The sequence below is a fragment of the Sesamum indicum genome, linkage group LG8, assembly GCF_026168435.1.
Source record: "Sesamum indicum cultivar Baizhima isolate 11 linkage group LG8, ASM2616843v1, whole genome shotgun sequence".
Classification (NCBI taxonomy): Eukaryota; Viridiplantae; Streptophyta; class Magnoliopsida; order Lamiales; family Pedaliaceae; genus Sesamum; species Sesamum indicum.
Window position 1 is genome coordinate 27,888,238 of NC_142664.1, and position 17,457 is coordinate 27,905,694.

At 37.4% G+C, this 17,457-nt stretch overlaps 3 protein-coding genes across 4 annotated transcripts; 1 reads left to right on the top strand and 2 right to left on the bottom strand.

Moving 5' to 3' along the window:
* Positions 1–293: 293 nt before the first annotated feature.
* LOC105169124 (serine hydroxymethyltransferase 7) lies at positions 294–5,717 on the top strand. Of its 2 annotated transcripts, XM_011089427.3 has the most exons (5): positions 294–1,785; positions 2,999–3,404; positions 4,754–4,855; positions 4,964–5,231; positions 5,315–5,717. In XM_011089427.3, exons 1-4 carry the CDS (start codon positions 712–714, stop codon positions 5,182–5,184), a joined length of 1,803 nt encoding a protein of 600 aa, XP_011087729.1. In that variant the 5' UTR covers positions 294–711; the 3' UTR covers positions 5,185–5,231; positions 5,315–5,717. The 2 variants fall into 2 exon arrangements, with proteins under 2 accessions (XP_011087729.1, XP_011087728.1); XM_011089426.3 differs by having other exon boundaries at positions 4,964–5,717.
* Positions 5,718–7,346: 1,629 nt separating this feature from the next.
* On the bottom strand, positions 7,347–9,328 carry LOC105169126 (uncharacterized). The gene is made up of 2 exons (XM_011089428.3): positions 8,570–9,328; positions 7,347–8,480 (listed from the first exon to the last, which is right to left on the bottom strand). Exons 1-2 carry the CDS (start codon positions 8,930–8,932, stop codon positions 7,887–7,889), a joined length of 957 nt encoding a protein of 318 aa, XP_011087730.1. The 5' UTR covers positions 8,933–9,328; the 3' UTR covers positions 7,347–7,886.
* A 1,739-nt stretch (positions 9,329–11,067) lies between these two features.
* Positions 11,068–17,385, bottom strand: KT2/3 (potassium transport 2/3). Its single transcript, XM_011089429.3, has 11 exons — positions 16,958–17,385; positions 16,407–16,625; positions 14,067–14,225; positions 13,741–13,798; positions 13,338–13,655; positions 12,998–13,237; positions 12,603–12,920; positions 12,317–12,505; positions 12,131–12,206; positions 11,451–12,014; positions 11,068–11,332 (listed from the first exon to the last, which is right to left on the bottom strand). Exons 1-11 carry the CDS (start codon positions 17,227–17,229, stop codon positions 11,202–11,204), a joined length of 2,544 nt encoding a protein of 847 aa, XP_011087731.1. The 5' UTR covers positions 17,230–17,385; the 3' UTR covers positions 11,068–11,201.
* Positions 17,386–17,457: the final 72 nt, after the last annotated feature.

A 17,457-nucleotide genomic window follows, 5' to 3' on the forward strand; every position in this document is an offset into this window, starting at 1 on the left:
TTACTATGTTTTCTATAAATTTTTTTTTATCTCATACTATAATTTATTATAGATTTGCATGAACCGTGTGCAACGACAATTGGTTATAATAAATTTTAAGAAAGCGCTATGCAATTTTAGACCATAAGATCGATGCGGCATTAATGGGGCAGGGGTGTAATCGGCTGACAAGGAAGCCCAATAGGCCTAATTCTGGGCCGTTCTTAAAATAATATAATATAGGAGAAGAGGAAATGATCGAATGGTCGAAATCTCATCTTAGCTGCTCAAAAACACGTCCACGGATTCATTCATTCTCGTCAAACGCCTTCGCCTTCTCCTTCTCCTCGTATAAAATCTCCCTTCTCTTTTCCTAATATTTTCTTCAATAAAAAATTATTATTATTACTATCAATTTTCGTTGTTCCAATTCTCCATTTCCGAGGCACGTTCAGTGCTTCTACATTCAAGAGCTTTTTTTTTTTTATATATATATAATTATAAAAAATGCCCGTTCTTTATTATAATTTGTTCTCCATAGGAGTTTCTCTCTCCGCTGCCGTGATGACTGCCCCAGCAGGTGCTTGTTTTTATTGTTACTCCGGCGGCCGTTGTCTGTGTTCATCTTTCCGCTGTCAATATTCTTGATTTTTTTGGCTTCCTGGGGGTGTTTAGGGTTTTCTTTCTGTTCTATTGGAGGCGATAAGGAAGCCAGAAATTTGGGTTGTATAAATGGATTTGACTCAACCGCCTGGGAATAGTGGTCTATCTTTAGGGTTTTTATCTCACGTTGCAGCGGCGCCCTTGAATACTGACAGGGGCTCCAAAATTGCCGATGATTCAATTTCCTTTCAAATCGAGTCGAGGGTTCGAGACCCAATGAATCCCTTGCCATCTATTCCACTCCAATTGCTGGACCAGCAAACAGAGAGTCAAAATCACCCAGCCGAGAAAATTTCCAGTGAGAATAAGGATAGAGATGAGGAGAAAGATTTTGAGGAGTTTCGAATTTTGGGGCACTCCATGACTTTGAAGAGGAAGCGCGAAAGCGATTCAGCCTCCTCTACGTCGACATCGTCTTCCTCTTCAAAGGGATTTAGGTTGTCTTCCAACGAGATGGAATCGCGCAGGAGTGCAGTCAGGGCGTGGGGGAATCAGAGCTTGCAAAATGCTGATCCCGATATTTTCAAAATTATGGAAAAGGAGAAGCAGAGGCAGTTTAAAGGGATTGAATTGATTGCCTCCGAGAATTTTGTGTGCAGAGCTGTGATGGAGGCATTGGGAAGCCACTTGACTAACAAATACTCTGAAGGGATGCCTGGTGCGCGATACTATGGTGGGAATCAGTACATTGATGAGATTGAAACTCTCTGTTGTGAGCGAGCTTTGGCTGCTTTTGGTCTTGATCCGGAAAGTTGGGGCGTGAATGTTCAACCTTATTCTTGTACTTCTGCGAATTTTGCTGTCTATACAGGGCTTTTATTACCAGGGGATAGAATAATGGGGTTAGACACACCCTCTGGAGGGAACACAAGTCATGGATGTTATTTGCCTAATGGGAGGAAAGTGTCTGGGGCCTCGATATTTTTCGAGAGTCTACCATATAAGGTAAACCCACAAACTGGGTATGTGGACTATGATAAGCTTGAGGAGAGGGCGCTTGATTTCCGCCCGAAGATATTGATTTGTGGTGGGAGTTCCTATCCACGGGAGTGGGACTATGCAAGATTTAGACAAATAGCAGATAAATGCGGTGCAGTTTTGCTATGTGACATGGCTCAAACCAGTGGTCTTATTGCTGCCAAGGTGAAACTATTTGTGCAAATATATGAGTTAGTATTGATGTCATTGTGCTTCAACTTTTTGTTATTTTTGCTTTTAATTTTTTTATATTCGAACTGTGTTTCATATCCATCCATATCATTAAAGTGCTCAAATCTTACATTTTTTATTCTTCCAACTCTGAAGTCCAGAGAGTATCAGTATCTGCTCCATTGTTCATTGGAAACCTGATATGGGGGCATTCGTCTAACTTAACCTTGATTTATGTATTATATTTTCTGATCTTGCACTTGAGTATTGAGTCATTGTCTTCTTTACCTTTCTGTTTGAATTATAGCATGCCATACATGTTGGTTAATATGGCTTGTTTTCTTTGACATGGTACTCGTGTAATGGAAACTGAATTTAGCAGATGTGACAGAAATATCTGTTCTTTGGTGATTACATTAGGCTATCATATTTTTCAGATGAAGTAATGAATTTAGCTTATAGAGCATCTCTCCTGCACCACATGCAACCTTGGTTACTTAATTGGTATCTTAAGCTACATTTTCCACAGGATGTCATCCGTGGAATTGTCTTGTTCAGTTAAACCACTAACTTTGGGATGTATGGTTCTTTTATCTGAAGGGTTCTGTGCTTTATTCTGTTTATTTCGTGCGTGGTACTTAATCACTTATCGAATTCAAATATTTTACATTCTGCTACAGTCCAGCTGATGAGCACTTAATTTGTTCTTGCATTTACTTGAATAATCTCAGAATGTATGTAATTATTCTAGGGGAGTCATTTTCAATGTCATTGAAGTTTAAAGCCACTTGAGTTTTACTCGCATTATTTTCAGTCCTTGACGACAAATAACAGTGTGCACTGTGTAACTAAAACATTCTTTTGTTGGCAAGCTGCTTCTTTTCCATAGTGCTACAGTCTATCAATTTTAATGTGCAAAATAAGTGTCCTTAGATGATTAAAATTCAACATGATTCCAGCATACGTAGTCATAGTATGGTAATACATTTTAATATCTTTTTTTCATCTTAAACATTTGAGCGTTATGCAAAAATGTAACATTCTGTTAGCTTATTAAAAAATTTGGTGACAGAAAATTGATCAGACATGCCTGCTTGCCTACACTGTCGTAATGTCTGCCTATATTTTAATTCTTATTCCGTCAATGTTGTTTCTCCTCTAGGGCAGTTGGATTTGTCTATTAACTACATACATAATTCGAATGCAGGAGTGTGCCAGTCCTTTTGAATATTGTGATATTATTACCTCCACTACTCATAAAAGTCTTCGAGGTCCTAGAGGAGGAATCATTTTCTACAGGAAGGGACCAAAGCCAAAGAAGAGAGGCATGCTTTTGAGTCAAGGGGATGGAAGTGATAGATATGATTTTGAGGAAAAGATCAACTTTGCTGTTTTTCCGGCACTGCAAGGTGGCCCACACAATAATCACATTGCGGCTTTGGCTATAGCATTGAAACAAGTGGCTGCTCCTGAATACAAGACATATATGCAGCAAGTCAAGAAAAATGCTAAGGCTTTAGCATCAGCTTTGCTGAGAAGAAATTGCCGGCTGGTCACTGGGGGCACTGATAACCATCTGTTGCTTTGGGATCTAAGAAATTTTGGATTGACAGGCACATTACTTTACTTTGCTGTCCCTTTCCCTTTTACATGCTGATACCATGTGATGCGTCCTAGAGATTATGATTTGGCAGTTGATACTTTATTTTTATCTCTTTGGTTTATGTTAATTTATGTCCGACGAGATGGAAAAGAGTTATGCTTTGACCAGCAAGTGATAAAGTTTGCTTCTATAAAAAATGGGAGAAATGTGATTATGACAGGAGTAAGTTACTGGGGGAAGTAGAATAGGGTTTAAACAGTCCTGAGAAGCATTCAATACAACAATAGAAATGGAAATAAAGTTTAAAGGATGGAGCATGTAGCCTGTGCATGCCATGTTACTGCAATTACTTTACTTAACAGTATAGGTCTGTATTGATTTGTGGTGTGAGCTGAATACAGTTTGGGATTTGATGGTCTTATACTTAACAACTTGGTTTTAATATTCTGTTTTCCTTGGACTTGCAAAAATCTTTTTCTTAAGTTGAGCATAACTATTCATTCCGATAGGATTTTTTTTTCTCTTGAGCATATGAAGAAAACAATTGTGTTTGTGTTACTGGGTTTATGAGCTGCCATGGAATGAGTTTATGTTTCAGGAACTTTAGCCTAGTTCTAATTGTGAAGCACAAATCACCTTGATGGAAGTGCGTGTACAGTGTACTTCGCTTTGCTCACCATTATGTTTGCTGTTTTTTATTCCTTTTTTTGTCTGCATGGAATTTGAACCTTTCGGTCTGATGTTTCCATACGTCCCCCTAAGTTTCAGTAAGTTATTACTAGTAGACAAGGGCTCCAACTAGGCATTTTAACATTAAAAGTTTTCTGTTTTGAGACAGCTGAAGGAATCTAGAATGTAGATTGAACTTAAAATCTATTTGGGCTTTCAATCCGTTGTGGTTGTTACTTGCTAGTTGACATCAGGACCTAAAGCCTGAACTGTGCAAGTTGGATAAGTTCTAGTATTTTAATTCAGTACTTTTCTGCAGAATTATCTGATGTCTGTTTAGCTCCTAGAAGTTCACCCAGTAATTGATTAGAAACTGATTTGGGAACTGAATTCTGACACTAGCTGCTATGATGGAGCCTTTTATGTGACTTGAATATGGAATTGAAAAGCTGCCATGTTAGGTTTTTGCATTGAAATGTGATCATCTTATTGGTTGTCTCTGTGGTTGGTTTGTGTAAATGACCTCCTTAGTTGTCTCTTTGACTTGCTTTTCTTTCTGCTTGTTTGGTAAGGCATTGGTATTTCAAGTTCTTCTTCCATTACTTTGCTTAAAATGTGTGGATTCATGTTTGATTTGCTGTATGTGTTAGTTAATATCACATTCTGCTTCTGATGCTCTGCAATGTATAGGTAAAAACTTTGAGAAGGTCTGTGAGTTCTGTCACATCACCCTCAATAAAGTTACAATTTTTGATGACAATGGCAATATCACCCCTGGAGGCGTAAGGATTGGTATGTGAACATCAAATGACTCTTTATGTTAAGTAGATGAATTGGTTATAGTGAGTGTTATAAGTGGTTTTCGTGCACTAGTGATACCTTTTTCATGTTTATTCCCAGGTACACCTGCAATGACATCTAGAGGCTGTCTTGAGGCTGACTTTGAGATGATGGCAGAATTTCTACTTAGAGCTGCTCAGATTGCAAGTTCTGTGCAGAGAGAACATGGGAAACTACCAAAGTCGTTCCTTAAGGGGCTTGAAAACAACAAAGAGATTGTGGAACTTAGAATGCGAGTAGAAAGTTTTGCTTCGCAGTTCGCTATGCCAGGATTTGATTGATAGTTTGGCCTGGGGGTTGTGACAGGGGAATACTTTCGGCTGTCCAAGTATGGCCTCCTCTGTACATGGTAACTTCAAAGTGACATTAAATTATTCTGACAAGTGATGGGGCGTTTCTATAATTTTGTAGCCTCTCATTGATGCTTAGAAAATCTCAACTCAATGAGTCTGAATCATGGGATGCACCAGCAAACCTGCCCTGTTAGTCATAGCTGGCATATGCTCTGTGGGTGGAGGCAATTTGGTCACTCAAGTGTTAAATCAATGTAGGGCAACCGAGTCCTGGCATATTTCATCCATAGTAAAGTTTTTGTGGTCCTGGTGATTAGAGGGAGACTGCACACCTGAATCATTTGTTATTGTTTTCATTGAGGATGCCTCAGGGTGGTCTGATGTTTGGTACCAATGATAATAGAATTACACCAATGGCGCTCAATTGTCGAATTTGTAATCAATTTCGAGATTTTGCTTCTGATGTGATTTATGTATATGCAAAGAAAGCAAAAAGAGTTGCGCCCTTTTTCACTCCATCAGATGAAGGGTTCGTACATTTACTTATAATTACACTGCAGCTTCAATTACTGGTTTGTAGTGCTAATTGCAGACCCTGGATTGAGAATGTAAAAGTGTTGAAGGATGCAAGACTAAAACCAAAATCTGTAAATTAGGTGCAAATTGCGCAGTGGGAAATGATAAAAAGTGCGATCGCAGTGGGATTGAAGAAAGTGTTTTTGGCCCCTGGTAGCTTTGCCTTAATATGCCTGTCATCTTTTTTATTTTAATATCTGCATACATAATTCCGCCCCCCCCCCATCTTGTCCTCCATATGACATTGGCAATTTCGAAGTTTGTCAACTGAAATCATTTGTGAAATATTTCAAAGCAACCACTCCTCTAACATGTCCAGAAAAGAGAAGACCTCAAAATAAACCAAGAGGGAAAAGGAACAGTGTCAGATGTGGTAATGGGACTTGAAACTGGGACAGGCATCGAATTATTTTTCAGTTTGAGAAGCTTTTCATTATCATCAACAGCAGGAAACAGGCACAATTCATTGCTTTCAACTTTCAAGTGTTTCAATTCCAAGGAAAACTAGAATCAGACAAAAGCTTCAGCAGGGAAAGAAATACTACTTTATATATATACATACATATATATATATGTATGCATATTGCAAAAGCAGAGCCCAGGAATCTTATAAGCAATCCTCCTTACACTTTTTCTCTCACCCTACTTTCTCTCTCTCTTCCCATGTCGTCCTTCTCCCACTTTCCCATCATTGTTTCATGGGTGGAATCATTAGTCATTTTACTATCACAACTTTGGAGAATCTAACATGAAAATACATATAAGATTTTCAATAGTAGTTTGAGAAAATCCACTCTTTAATAAAGTTGATGCATATGAAGACTTTCAATGCCTCCCACCTCTTTTCTAGCATGCCCAGTATTTACTACAGCTGCTTCAAATCCGTCTTTACGTTGAATTTATTAATTGGACATATGACTTAACTATAATCTGCTCATATGTATCAGGCATGGCTCTCTTCAACAAGCATCTGTTTGACATCAATGGGCCGACGACCATTGATCAAAATGCTTAATGGTGCCTACTGTCAATCCTTTTCCAGTTTCCTTTGCAATTTGCTAACGACTTTTGCTGTCAAATCTAGAGCAAACACTATTTGCTTGTGCTGTCAGGTTATCATATGTGACATTGATGGAACTATTCTCATCATAAACAAAATCCCACGTCTCAATTCTTGCATAGTTTACTAGCTTTCTCTTTACTTTCCTTCAAACTTGGCAGCTATATACATTGGAAGAACACCCTCGAATTTTGCAAACACTGTTTGTTTGTTAAGGTAGTTTAGTATAAACCAGACAACTTAAATGTTGGTGGCTTTAAGAAAAAGTAGTCTGTGTACAAGTCTGACCAAAAACCAAAGTAAAACATGTCCATTATTTTTTTACCAGCTACCATGAAGCTGTCATTTCTCTGTGCAGAATGAGATTGTCTTGTAAGCAGGAAGCATAATTCCCTTTTTCTAACTTTATTTCAGTGTACTCACTTCCTTTTTTGTTTGATGAGAGAAGCATCTTCCAAATTCTTGAAAAAGGAAGCAGTTGTGTCATTACAACAAAATTAAAAACAAATATGAATTGATCAAACTGTTGGAAACCAGGTTGTATATGGGCTTTCCATGTATTTTTTGTTTTTCATACATAGGAATCAATCTACAGTATCTGTTTCCAGGGCTAAAGTAGTTTCATATGGTATTTTTAGATTTTGAGAATCATTGCAGAACAAGAAGATGAACTATTTTATATGCAGAAAACATGCTTAGCAGCATCTGTTCTTTTTTGCAGGAAATTTTGCTTTCTGTTGAAGCTATCATTGTCCAACATATTCTTCTTGTTTCCACTCTTAAGATAGTAATATAGTGCCAGCTCCTTTTCTTGAAAGCAAGAATCACATTCTTTTCCCTTAAAATATTTTCTTCCATGTGTTCCTCTTAGAATACTTGTACTCAAAGCTTCAACAGGATAACAACTGAAAATGGTTCCAAAAGAAAAAGCCAAAGGGGCAGAAATTGAGACAACATATATAATCACAACTAGAAGAACTACTACTGCTCCATCATCTGATCTCTTATACAGTCAAACTCACATCTCTTTCCTGTTTCTTGTCTATGTCTGTCCCTACCTATGAGAACACATGTCCAAAAGCTTCTTCCTACCTTCAACTATTTCATCAAAGAAATCATCAAGCTGCCCAATTATGCTCTCTGCCCCACACTGCAAAACTCCAAAACAGCTCTTCAAGTTTTCAACTTTATCATGAATATCGATCTCCGTTTCGTATTCCATGGTGCTTTCCATGTCTGTTCTCAGCTCGTCCATCGCAGTCCTTGCCTGTTGCAACTCATGAAGAAGGATTCCTGGCTGACATTCCAGACGATTCATCGCGTTTGACACTCTTTGATGCAATGTAGCAGATGAAACCATGAAGGCTGAGCCGGATAACGAGTCCCCTTCATATCGCCCCTGGAAAAAGCTGGTCTCCGGCCAAAAATACACAAGCCCACTAAGTAAAATCACTAGAAGCAATGTGCTGACTTTCCTCATTGCATACAGGACTCCTCTAAAACCATTGTACTTGTTGAACTTTGATTCTGTTAACACATTATCATCAAACCTCAGACACAGATTCTGCACTCTTGTTTCTGCTATGCTCTTATTCTCCTCTTGAAGCGCTATCATTTCCCTCTGGCAGCCACTGATCGCCCGAATAACCTGTCCGACGAGCATCAAGAACATAAGCAGAATCCTGTAATCTTTCAAGAATGTGAAGAACTAACACTACTGCCCTGCAAACAACTAACCTGGCGGGAAACTTGAGAGTTTAAAACGCGACGATCATCAAGCGAAGATAGTATATTTGCACCAGATGAATAGTAGTTTTCCATGGAAGACACCCCTGATTTCAGCACATGGCAAGCTTCCCATAGCCTGGAGCTTTCATCCATGTATTCATCAAGCCATTTCTCTCCAACAGGCAAGTTCAACTTTTGAACCAAGAGGGTTAACTGGGAATGGAAAGATCGGAGGGATGAGAGTACATGTTGAAGGAACTTGATCGACATGAAGTTCTGAGAAAGAAAGAGATGATCAAGATTGTCAAGTTCTTGGGCCAAAAAACTGTAAAAACCACTGACAGAAGTGGTGGAGGAAGAATGACTCATCATGGGATGGAAGAGATGGGATATTGTGTTAGCAGGAAAAGGTGATGGAGATGAATAATTCTTTTTCTTTTTGTGAATTATATATGAAAGAATGCAGTGGAGAAGAAAGGGGAGATATAGAGTCAGTTCCTCTTATACTGCAAAATGCAGTCTAAGTTTGAAATATTTCAAGAGCGCAGGTTTCCAAATGCAAAAAAAGAATATGTTTGTTGGGAGCAATTATGTCTGTTTCCTTTAGAGTGGAAGGGATGATTGAGAATCTTCCATTAGCATTATTTAATGAGCATGAGAAAGAGAATAAAATAAAATAAAAATAAAAAAATAAACCAAACTATTCGATACTCAAACTCAAAATTGATTGGTTAAAATTCGTGTAAGCCCATTTCGTAAAACATAACAAAACAAGTGAAAACACACTTTTCTTGAGTAAAAAACAATAAAACATGGGTAAAAATGCAATCTTTCTTTTCTTTGGTTCTTGGTTTTCCTCCTTTTGCTTTTCTTTTCTCTAGTTTTGGGTTGTGGGGTGTGATGTAATTATGAACACCTTCTGGCTCTTTATTCCGTGAAGCCAAGAAACTGGTTTTTGAGCTGCAAAAGTTGAACTAGTTTGACTGAGATTCTTCTTCTCATTGTTCAGTTTTGATTTGGTTCTCTTAGAAATTGAGTGCGCTTTGGCTTCTTCACCTTTTTGGGCCTATGTAATCCCTTTTTGTATATCATATTTACCTTTAGTTTGGTTATTTAAGGGAAGGTAATGATAAGGTTCCTTAGATTGAGATTTCTTTTTTCCCAAATGCTTTCCTCTGCAGCATCTTCACCATGCTATTTTAGGCATATTTCTCAGCTTTTTTCACCCCCTGTCATTAAATGGATATAGATATTGCTGCTTCCACTCCCAAGTTTAGCTATAAAGAAAATAAAAATAGCCCACTATTCTTTCTTGAAATTTGAAGGTTAAAATGATACTCCATCTGTATGTATAAAGAAGTGATTTTGAAAAACTCTCAAACGGGATACTGAACGGTCTGTGTAATTATACAACTTTAAGTGGAGGTTGTTGCAATTAACTCTTATTTTTGCTGAGGATTAATTTGGTAAAGCTCTAGAAGTCCTGTTGCACTAGCACATACAAGCGCACTAATTTTATGTAGTCGTGCTTTACTATACAAAATTATCGTCTAGCAATAAAGCAAAAGATGCTATAAATCCTGCTCATTTACCTGTAGTGAGTGGGATTAGCAACTTGAGGCCTATTAATCAGCTAAGTCACTGAGAGTTTCTGCTGCATGATTTCCAGACTCCACATACACTAAAAGCAACTGGTTTTGGGTCCCATTTGGTTAAAAATAGTGCTTGAAAATCCTGGTAAAAAAGGAACTTAGTACCAACGATGTTGTGTCTGATCAAGACTGGAAATACTTTAGTAGTATGGGAGAAACATGGGAAGGATTGGACACCATTAGCTAGAGTTTGATGTGGTTCAACTTCAGACATTGGTTATTGCTGTCAATCAAATCTAGCACAGAGGACTGCATGCAAACCTAAAAAACAAAAGATTTCAGTTTTCACCAACCAAAGTGATGCTTTGATGGGGTGCATATGGACTCCCATTTGTATAAGCCATTTTGGTGGATTTCACTTTTCTTCTCGCTCTCTCCCCCCTTCCGTGCTTCTAGTGCGTTTTCTGCTTTCTTTCTCTTTGTGTTATTTTCCACCTCTCGTTGGGTGCCATTGTCGTACTGATCCGAGTTTTGATCACCATAGCAAATTTCACCGAGAGTACATTGTAATGTACCTCATTTCATCATGGGATCCGTTGACTTTCCATAATGAGTGTAATAATTCCATCACTTCCGGACGTTGTCGCATACTTGATTGATAAACTTGGACCTAAGAAACTCAAAGTCAGCAGCCTATATGAAACACACTTTTTAAGCCTACATGACAGTTATCATTGCTTCATATGTGATCTGATTGTCATTACTTGCTTATATCAATTCTGTCTGAGTTTCTTTAACATCGTTATGACTTTAGCATTGGTGTACAGTTCTTCATTTCCCCCCCCTTCTTGCAGCCAGCAGGATGTCCGGATGCTTATATACGAGTTCTCATGATAAAGGGGAACATCAGAAGAATGATAAAGAAGGGAGTGCGTGTATAAGCAGAAAATTCCAGTACATATACATTTGTTTATCTCATGTCTATCTTTTTACATATAAGTTGTGTCGTTATTTCTAAGTCTTCTATGCTCGACTCTTAGCATGTTTCCTTACATAATGGAATCTGGATTCTCGACTATAAACAGCTTATCGTTATCTCTTATCACTTCAATGGAGTCAATCTCAGCCCCTTCTTCGTTAGTCAATAGAGCATTTGTAGCATCAAATCCAAACTTTTGACCTGCCAAGACATTCAAATGGGAAAAAAAAACATATATCAGGACTTGGAATCTTGTAAATCCCAGTTGAAAGAGTACTAGACTCTGGAAAAAGAATTTAAGGATTCATTGTTGAAGTACCTGCAATTCCCTTGAGCTCAGCCAGTGAACCTGGCAACCTGATCAACCTTCCAGGCTCACTGCAACGACTCTCTCTCCGGTTCGTAGGATGGCCTTTGTATATGCTGACTCTTGAAAGAACTAACCCTTTGGTGCTCTCCCCGTTTCTCTGTTGGTCGTTTCCGTTTACTCCAAGAACGTTTTCATTCAACATATCAGGCACAACTATACGGTGTCCAACCTCCCGTTTTTGCAGCATTTCGTTCAAGTTAACAGAAGAAATCTTGTTTTTAACTATTTCATTGACTTCAGATCCATTCATCAGCAGAAACTTCACCATGTCCATATGGTTTTCCTCCGTTGCGACTTGGATGGCAGTCAGCCCGTGCCTATCCTTGGAATCCACATACAGACCGTGCTTCAAGAGTTCTTTCATTACCGTTGAGTCATTTCTTCTGGCTGCCATGCAGAGAAGGTCCCCTGCAACATAGGGATCGGAGATGGAAGCCCAATGGTACAAGATCTTGAATATGGAATGGTGCTTTGCTGCTATAGCATCCCATAATGCCGTGTTGCCATTAAAATCTGTCACAGATTGTACAATAAATCATCAAATATCACTTAGTTCTCTAGTGAAGAAAGTGAATTAAAAAAAACAGAAAAATGTTCACAACACCGGCACATAAAGATGGGAGTTTTACCTCTCAGGTGTAAGCTACAAGCATGCTTCAGAAGGACTACTACGCAGTCTTCGTGCCCGTTTGATGCTGCTATGTGCTGAAATATCATGCAAACAGCATTAGAATTTACGAGACTGGTAATAAGTATAGAAGCAGATACATCATGTTTCAGCCTTGATAGGGATGACGACTATTTGAAGAACATACCAATGGCGTTCTTCCTTTAGAGTCTCCAACGTCAGGGTCGAGCCCAGCCTTTAGCAGCTCATTGAGAAAAGCAGCATTACCGGTACCAGCAACAGAGAGCAAGTTTATTGACATGTTTGGATCACCGTCTTCTTCTCCGCCTTCAAGAAACAAATCCCCCAGCCGTAGATCCTTCAGCTTTTTATGATGCTGCAACCATTACATCTATAGAGTGTTAGCACCAATTAAGGAAGCATCGAATGGAAACGTAAACTAGAGAGCCATATTAAGCAGAGATTGCAGCAACCTGAAGGAAGTTCTTGAGCATGGTTACATTATCTTCTTGTCTGGTCTTCATTGCTTCGATTAGAGAACTTGTTTTCAGCCTGAGCAGTTGTGACAGCGTCTTGGTTCGATAAGTAAAGCTTTGAGGCATACAACAAAAGGCTCCCACTTCTCCAAACATGTCGCCAGTATTCAAAGCCCAAACGATGTTTTCTTTCTCCATCTCACAGTCTATCATCTCAACTTCTCCAGACACGATTATGTAGATGTCGTCTGGTGCCTCGTTCTGTATGATAACGTCCTCTCTTGGAGGGATATACTCCGCTTTCATGTCCGCAACCTGGTCGTTTGATTCAATCATTAGGCCTCTAATAACATGGAGGGTGCATTTAACTCAGAAAGGGGAAGTGTTCTTACAAGAAGCATCAGGATTTCCCTTGAGACACCCTTAAAAAGATAAACCTTCTCAACAGTTGGCAAGAACAAGTGCTGCTGTATGCTTTTACATATTGTCTTAGGTAGCTGTTCAATTAGCTGCTGCTGGTTCAAGCTCTCAGCTTTGAACCTAAGACACATGTAAGCCAGTATTTGCTCTTTCAACCTCGGAGGCAAACGGTTACGTGACACGAAACTCGATGCAGCCTCAATGCTGTTCCTCTGCAGACCAGAAACAAAACAGTAGTTCAACATCCAGTTATGTCTTATTACACCCACACGCTGGAAGGATTTGAACACATGAATGCCGAAAAAGACTTACGAATTCCATGGTTCGTCGAGTGCCCTCAACGACCAAGTTAGTCATGTTACCGATGATATAAGCCGTTAAGCCTAAGTTGAAGAGCATATACAAGATAATGAAGCCCATCTCCAAGGCGTTAACAGCGTGTATATCTCCATAGCCAACGGTCGTCATGGTGGTGATGGACCAATATAGGGCCGAAATGTATCTTATCAAGAGGCTTGTCTCCTTGAAGTTGGGTATAGCGGATCCAATCCACGTGTTCCCTTCGTTTGGATATTGGACGGCGAGCAAGTAGGCCAGGCAGGCAGCACAATGCACTTGTAGTAATGTTACCTGAAAAATATGCAGAAAGTTTAAGAGCATGGTACGAGGAAAGACAAATTAAGCTGATCCTTCATCCTTGTTAAGAGTTGCTTACAAACAAGAGTCTGGCACATCTGACCCAAAAGTAGCTGAATCTTATGTCCTTTTCGATCCTGCAATGATATCCCAAGTTGTTAGCCAATCATGTCTTCAAACTTAAACGTAAGATCATCATCATCATATATATATATATGGTCTTGATTTTAGTACCATAAGAGCCTGCTTGCAACTGTCTTTAAGAAAAGTATACTTTGGAATCCGAAAAGAACACTGTCCACTTTTGGTTTTGCGACCAATTTCAACTTTGCTCATAATCGATAAATTATAGCAGTTGTTGACAATTTGCAAACATTCTACAGTATATAAATAGTAATTAATTACCTGGTGAAGAAAGTCTTGACACGACGGAGACGCCAAAACCTCAGCATTCCTAGGACGGAGTAGGAGACGCCCGCCTGATGTTTGCCGGAAATCAAGAAAGCTATCAGCTCGAATGGTATGGTTGAGGCAACATCCATTAGAAACCACGTAGACAAGTACCTGCATGCATTATGTTGTTATTATTCTTTCGTGAAAATATATTAATAAAAAAAGAAAAGACAACGGGATCTCTTAAACTTCTATAAAAAAACAGAGCAACATAACCCCTGATGCGGGCGTCCCGACACAATGTACATATACCAACTTAACAACCAACTACTATTTTTGTAAAGATTATTTTTTTTAATCTAAAAAAACATTTTTAATTATTTATAGGCGCATACATTAAATGATACTCATCATCATCATCAGATTTTAATTAAAATTATGAAAAAAAAATATTATATATCTTTTCTATTTGTTGCCCCCCACACCTTAATGTCAGTGGTCGGAATGGAGGTATGGGCCCCGCCCCTCCACTTATTTCATGAAATGTGGTCCATTTGAAGGCCACCCTTTTGTTTTTGTTGGACCATTTAAACCTTTTTATTAGGCTTATCTCCTTTACTTTTAGGATGCACTCTGCTTTTTATAGTAGCGTCTTAATTTTTTATTTTTATTTTAATTTTAAATATTTAAAAATATCGATATATAGTATAATAATATTATAATTTGATTGTAATAAATAATATAATAATAAATTAAATTATTTTTATTTTTTTAAAAAAAAGGGACTCTAGGGTACCCCTAAAAAGTGAAGTATACAATTTACCAATCTTTCAATGTCATAATAGAATTATTGGATTGGATGCAAAGAGGGGAATATTGACCTACACTTGGGAATAGCATCACTCCCTTTTCCCTTCTCTTAAAGGAAATACCACACTCCACAATTATATCATACATATAATAAATAAATAAAATCATCATAACTTGTGTCCTACTTTTCAATTTTCATCATTAAAGTTAAAACATATAATCTATTTTTTTTTAATAATTTTCAATAATATATGCAGAGTCTGTGATGATTGCACTTTTTAATTGACTTAAGAACGATATTTTTGTGCCTGAATTAGAAATTATTATTTTATATGAGTAGTTTTTATATCTATTTTGATCCATGAGGGTCCATTATTCATTCTGAATTAGACTAGCGTTGAAAAAGCACACTAGACTATTAGTTTTTCCAATTTTAGGTAAATAATTATGTAGTTGTTGAGGGATATGGGAGCAAATAATTAAGAAATTGGTATTATAATAATTAATGAAGGATTAATTTATAATTATGGACCTAATGCCACTTTCTAGTGATTTTCAAAGAGTGGTTGAGACACGTGCCGTCTAATTAACCACACCATTTTTAATTTAATGATATTAAAATTTTCCCTTTGGAAGAAATTGCCACCACTTATTCTAATTTTGGCATTACACTAATTTTTTAATCTAAAGGATCCATTTCCTCTTTCGGCATGAGTGTTGTTTAAGCTTAGATCGATGGATTTGAATTTGAGAAAAAAAAAAAAAAGAATTTTAAATAATTCCATATTAAAAATTAAATGTTTTATTAATATTTGGTAAATATAATTTTAAATTATAGTTGAAGAATTTAAAATTATTTAAAAAAATTTAAATAATGCGTTATTATGGAGTCGAAACCATAATTTTAGATTTAACGTAAATTTTTTCTTTGAGACAGAACAATTTATAACGTGTGTTATAGAGGGTGTTTGGCTAAACTTATTTGAAAGATGTTATAAATCCATACATTTTATAAGATGTTTTTAGAATTTATTTTAAAAATAAATTCATAAAGTGTTTGGATAAATAAGATTATAAAATTTATTAGATATAATAATACAATTTTTGTAGTAAATTTGAAGAAATTCTTTAAGATCTTATAAATAAGTCCGTAATTTTTTTTTAAATAGCTTATTATAAGTTTCGAACATCTTTTTTTTAGAATTTTAAGATATTTTTCACAAAAAAAATTATCAAACACTTTGTAGCAATTTATACGATCTCAAACATTTTATAAGATAATTTAAAAAGCTTATAAACTCACCCAAACAGCCTCTAAGTCGAAAGATTTGAATTTGATAAAAAAAGAAAATCAAATTGAGGGTTTTAGTTGGATCAGCAAATTATGCGATGATTTAAAAATGAAGTTAAAATCATTGTAAAGTAAAAAAGAAATAAAAATAAAAATAAAGCAATGAATTGTCTAAGTACGTAGAAAAATACTTATAAAAAAAATAATTAATTAATGGTAAACTGAGTGGAAATGAAAGGAAAAGAAGTGACCTCTTAGCAATTTTTGAGGGATCATGGACCAATAATTGAGTGGTGGAATCGATGTAGGCGACGAAAAATGTGAGGACAATATCGACCGCGAAGAATACGTCGACGATGATGTCTGCCGTATACAGTGGTGTAGTTGGATTTGAGCCCAGAAATGCGATCTCGTACGGGCATACCCATGCTGAGTACGCCACCAATACTACCATCACTGTCTCCCAGCACCTGCACCCGCCCACCCCCCAATTCTCACATCAACTATGTGTATAGGACCCTGTATTCATGTAGATACGTAGATATGCGTGTACATATAATTCGTAGCAATAGCTGTATGTATGTGTGTGTGTGTCAGTGTGTGTATATACATACACATGCAAATAATATACTACTTTTGAGCATACATATATATATATGTACCTAGTTGAACATGCACACATACATGCAGACAAGTACAAGACATTAATACATATATCATAACCTACCAGTACCCCACAGTACCCCTCACCCACCCTCCAAAATTAGTATGAAGGAGGGTATGTATATGTGTGTGTGTGTACCTGTATGTAGAATCCATTGGAGAGATGATTCTTCCCTTGGAATGATTGGGGGTAGTGTAGGCTGAAGCACCGAGTGGAGGAACAATAAGCTTTGATAGATTCCTGAAACTGAGATCCTCATGATCACTTGATGAACTGCAGTTTGCTGCTTCTTGATCATCCACCTTCTCATCATGCTCATCTCCTTTTCTTCCCATTTCCTTCTTACTACTACTACTACTACTACTCTTGTTTGAGCTTGTTGAGTTTTCATGCCCCAATTTCATTTCCATCTCTCTCTCTCTCTCTCTATATATATATATATATATATATATATAAGTAGGTAGAGCTGTAGTTGGTTAAATGGGGGTTATGAAAATGATGCAAGAAAAGAGGAAGGCAAGAGGGGTATGATGAGAGATCTAGCTATCATCATATCTATCTATCTATGTATGTATGCTATGCAAGTACTAGAACTAGTGCTAATGAATGTTGTGGTGGAGAAGAGAGCAACAAGGGCA

Coding starts and splice junctions, on each gene's coding strand:
- KT2/3 (XM_011089429.3), bottom strand. CDS start 17,229: ATGGAAATGAAATTGGGGCATGAAAACTCAACAAGCTCAAACAAGAGT. Junction 16,626..16,957: donor CCAATGGATTCTACATACAG/GTACACACACAC, acceptor GGGCGGGTGCAG/GTGCTGGGAGACAGTGATGG. Junction 13,656..13,740: donor GATGTGCCAGACTCTTGTTT/GTAAGCAACTCT, acceptor CATATTTTTCAG/GTAACATTACTACAAGTGCA.
- LOC105169124 (XM_011089426.3), top strand. CDS start 712: ATGGATTTGACTCAACCGCCTGGGAATAGTGGTCTATCTTTAGGGTTT. Junction 1,786..2,998: donor GTGGTCTTATTGCTGCCAAG/GTGAAACTATTT, acceptor ATTCGAATGCAG/GAGTGTGCCAGTCCTTTTGA. Junction 3,405..4,753: donor AAGAAATTTTGGATTGACAG/GCACATTACTTT, acceptor TGCAATGTATAG/GTAAAAACTTTGAGAAGGTC.
- LOC105169126 (XM_011089428.3), bottom strand. CDS start 8,932: ATGATGAGTCATTCTTCCTCCACCACTTCTGTCAGTGGTTTTTACAGT. Junction 8,481..8,569: donor ACTCTCAAGTTTCCCGCCAG/GTTAGTTGTTTG, acceptor CTCGTCGGACAG/GTTATTCGGGCGATCAGTGG.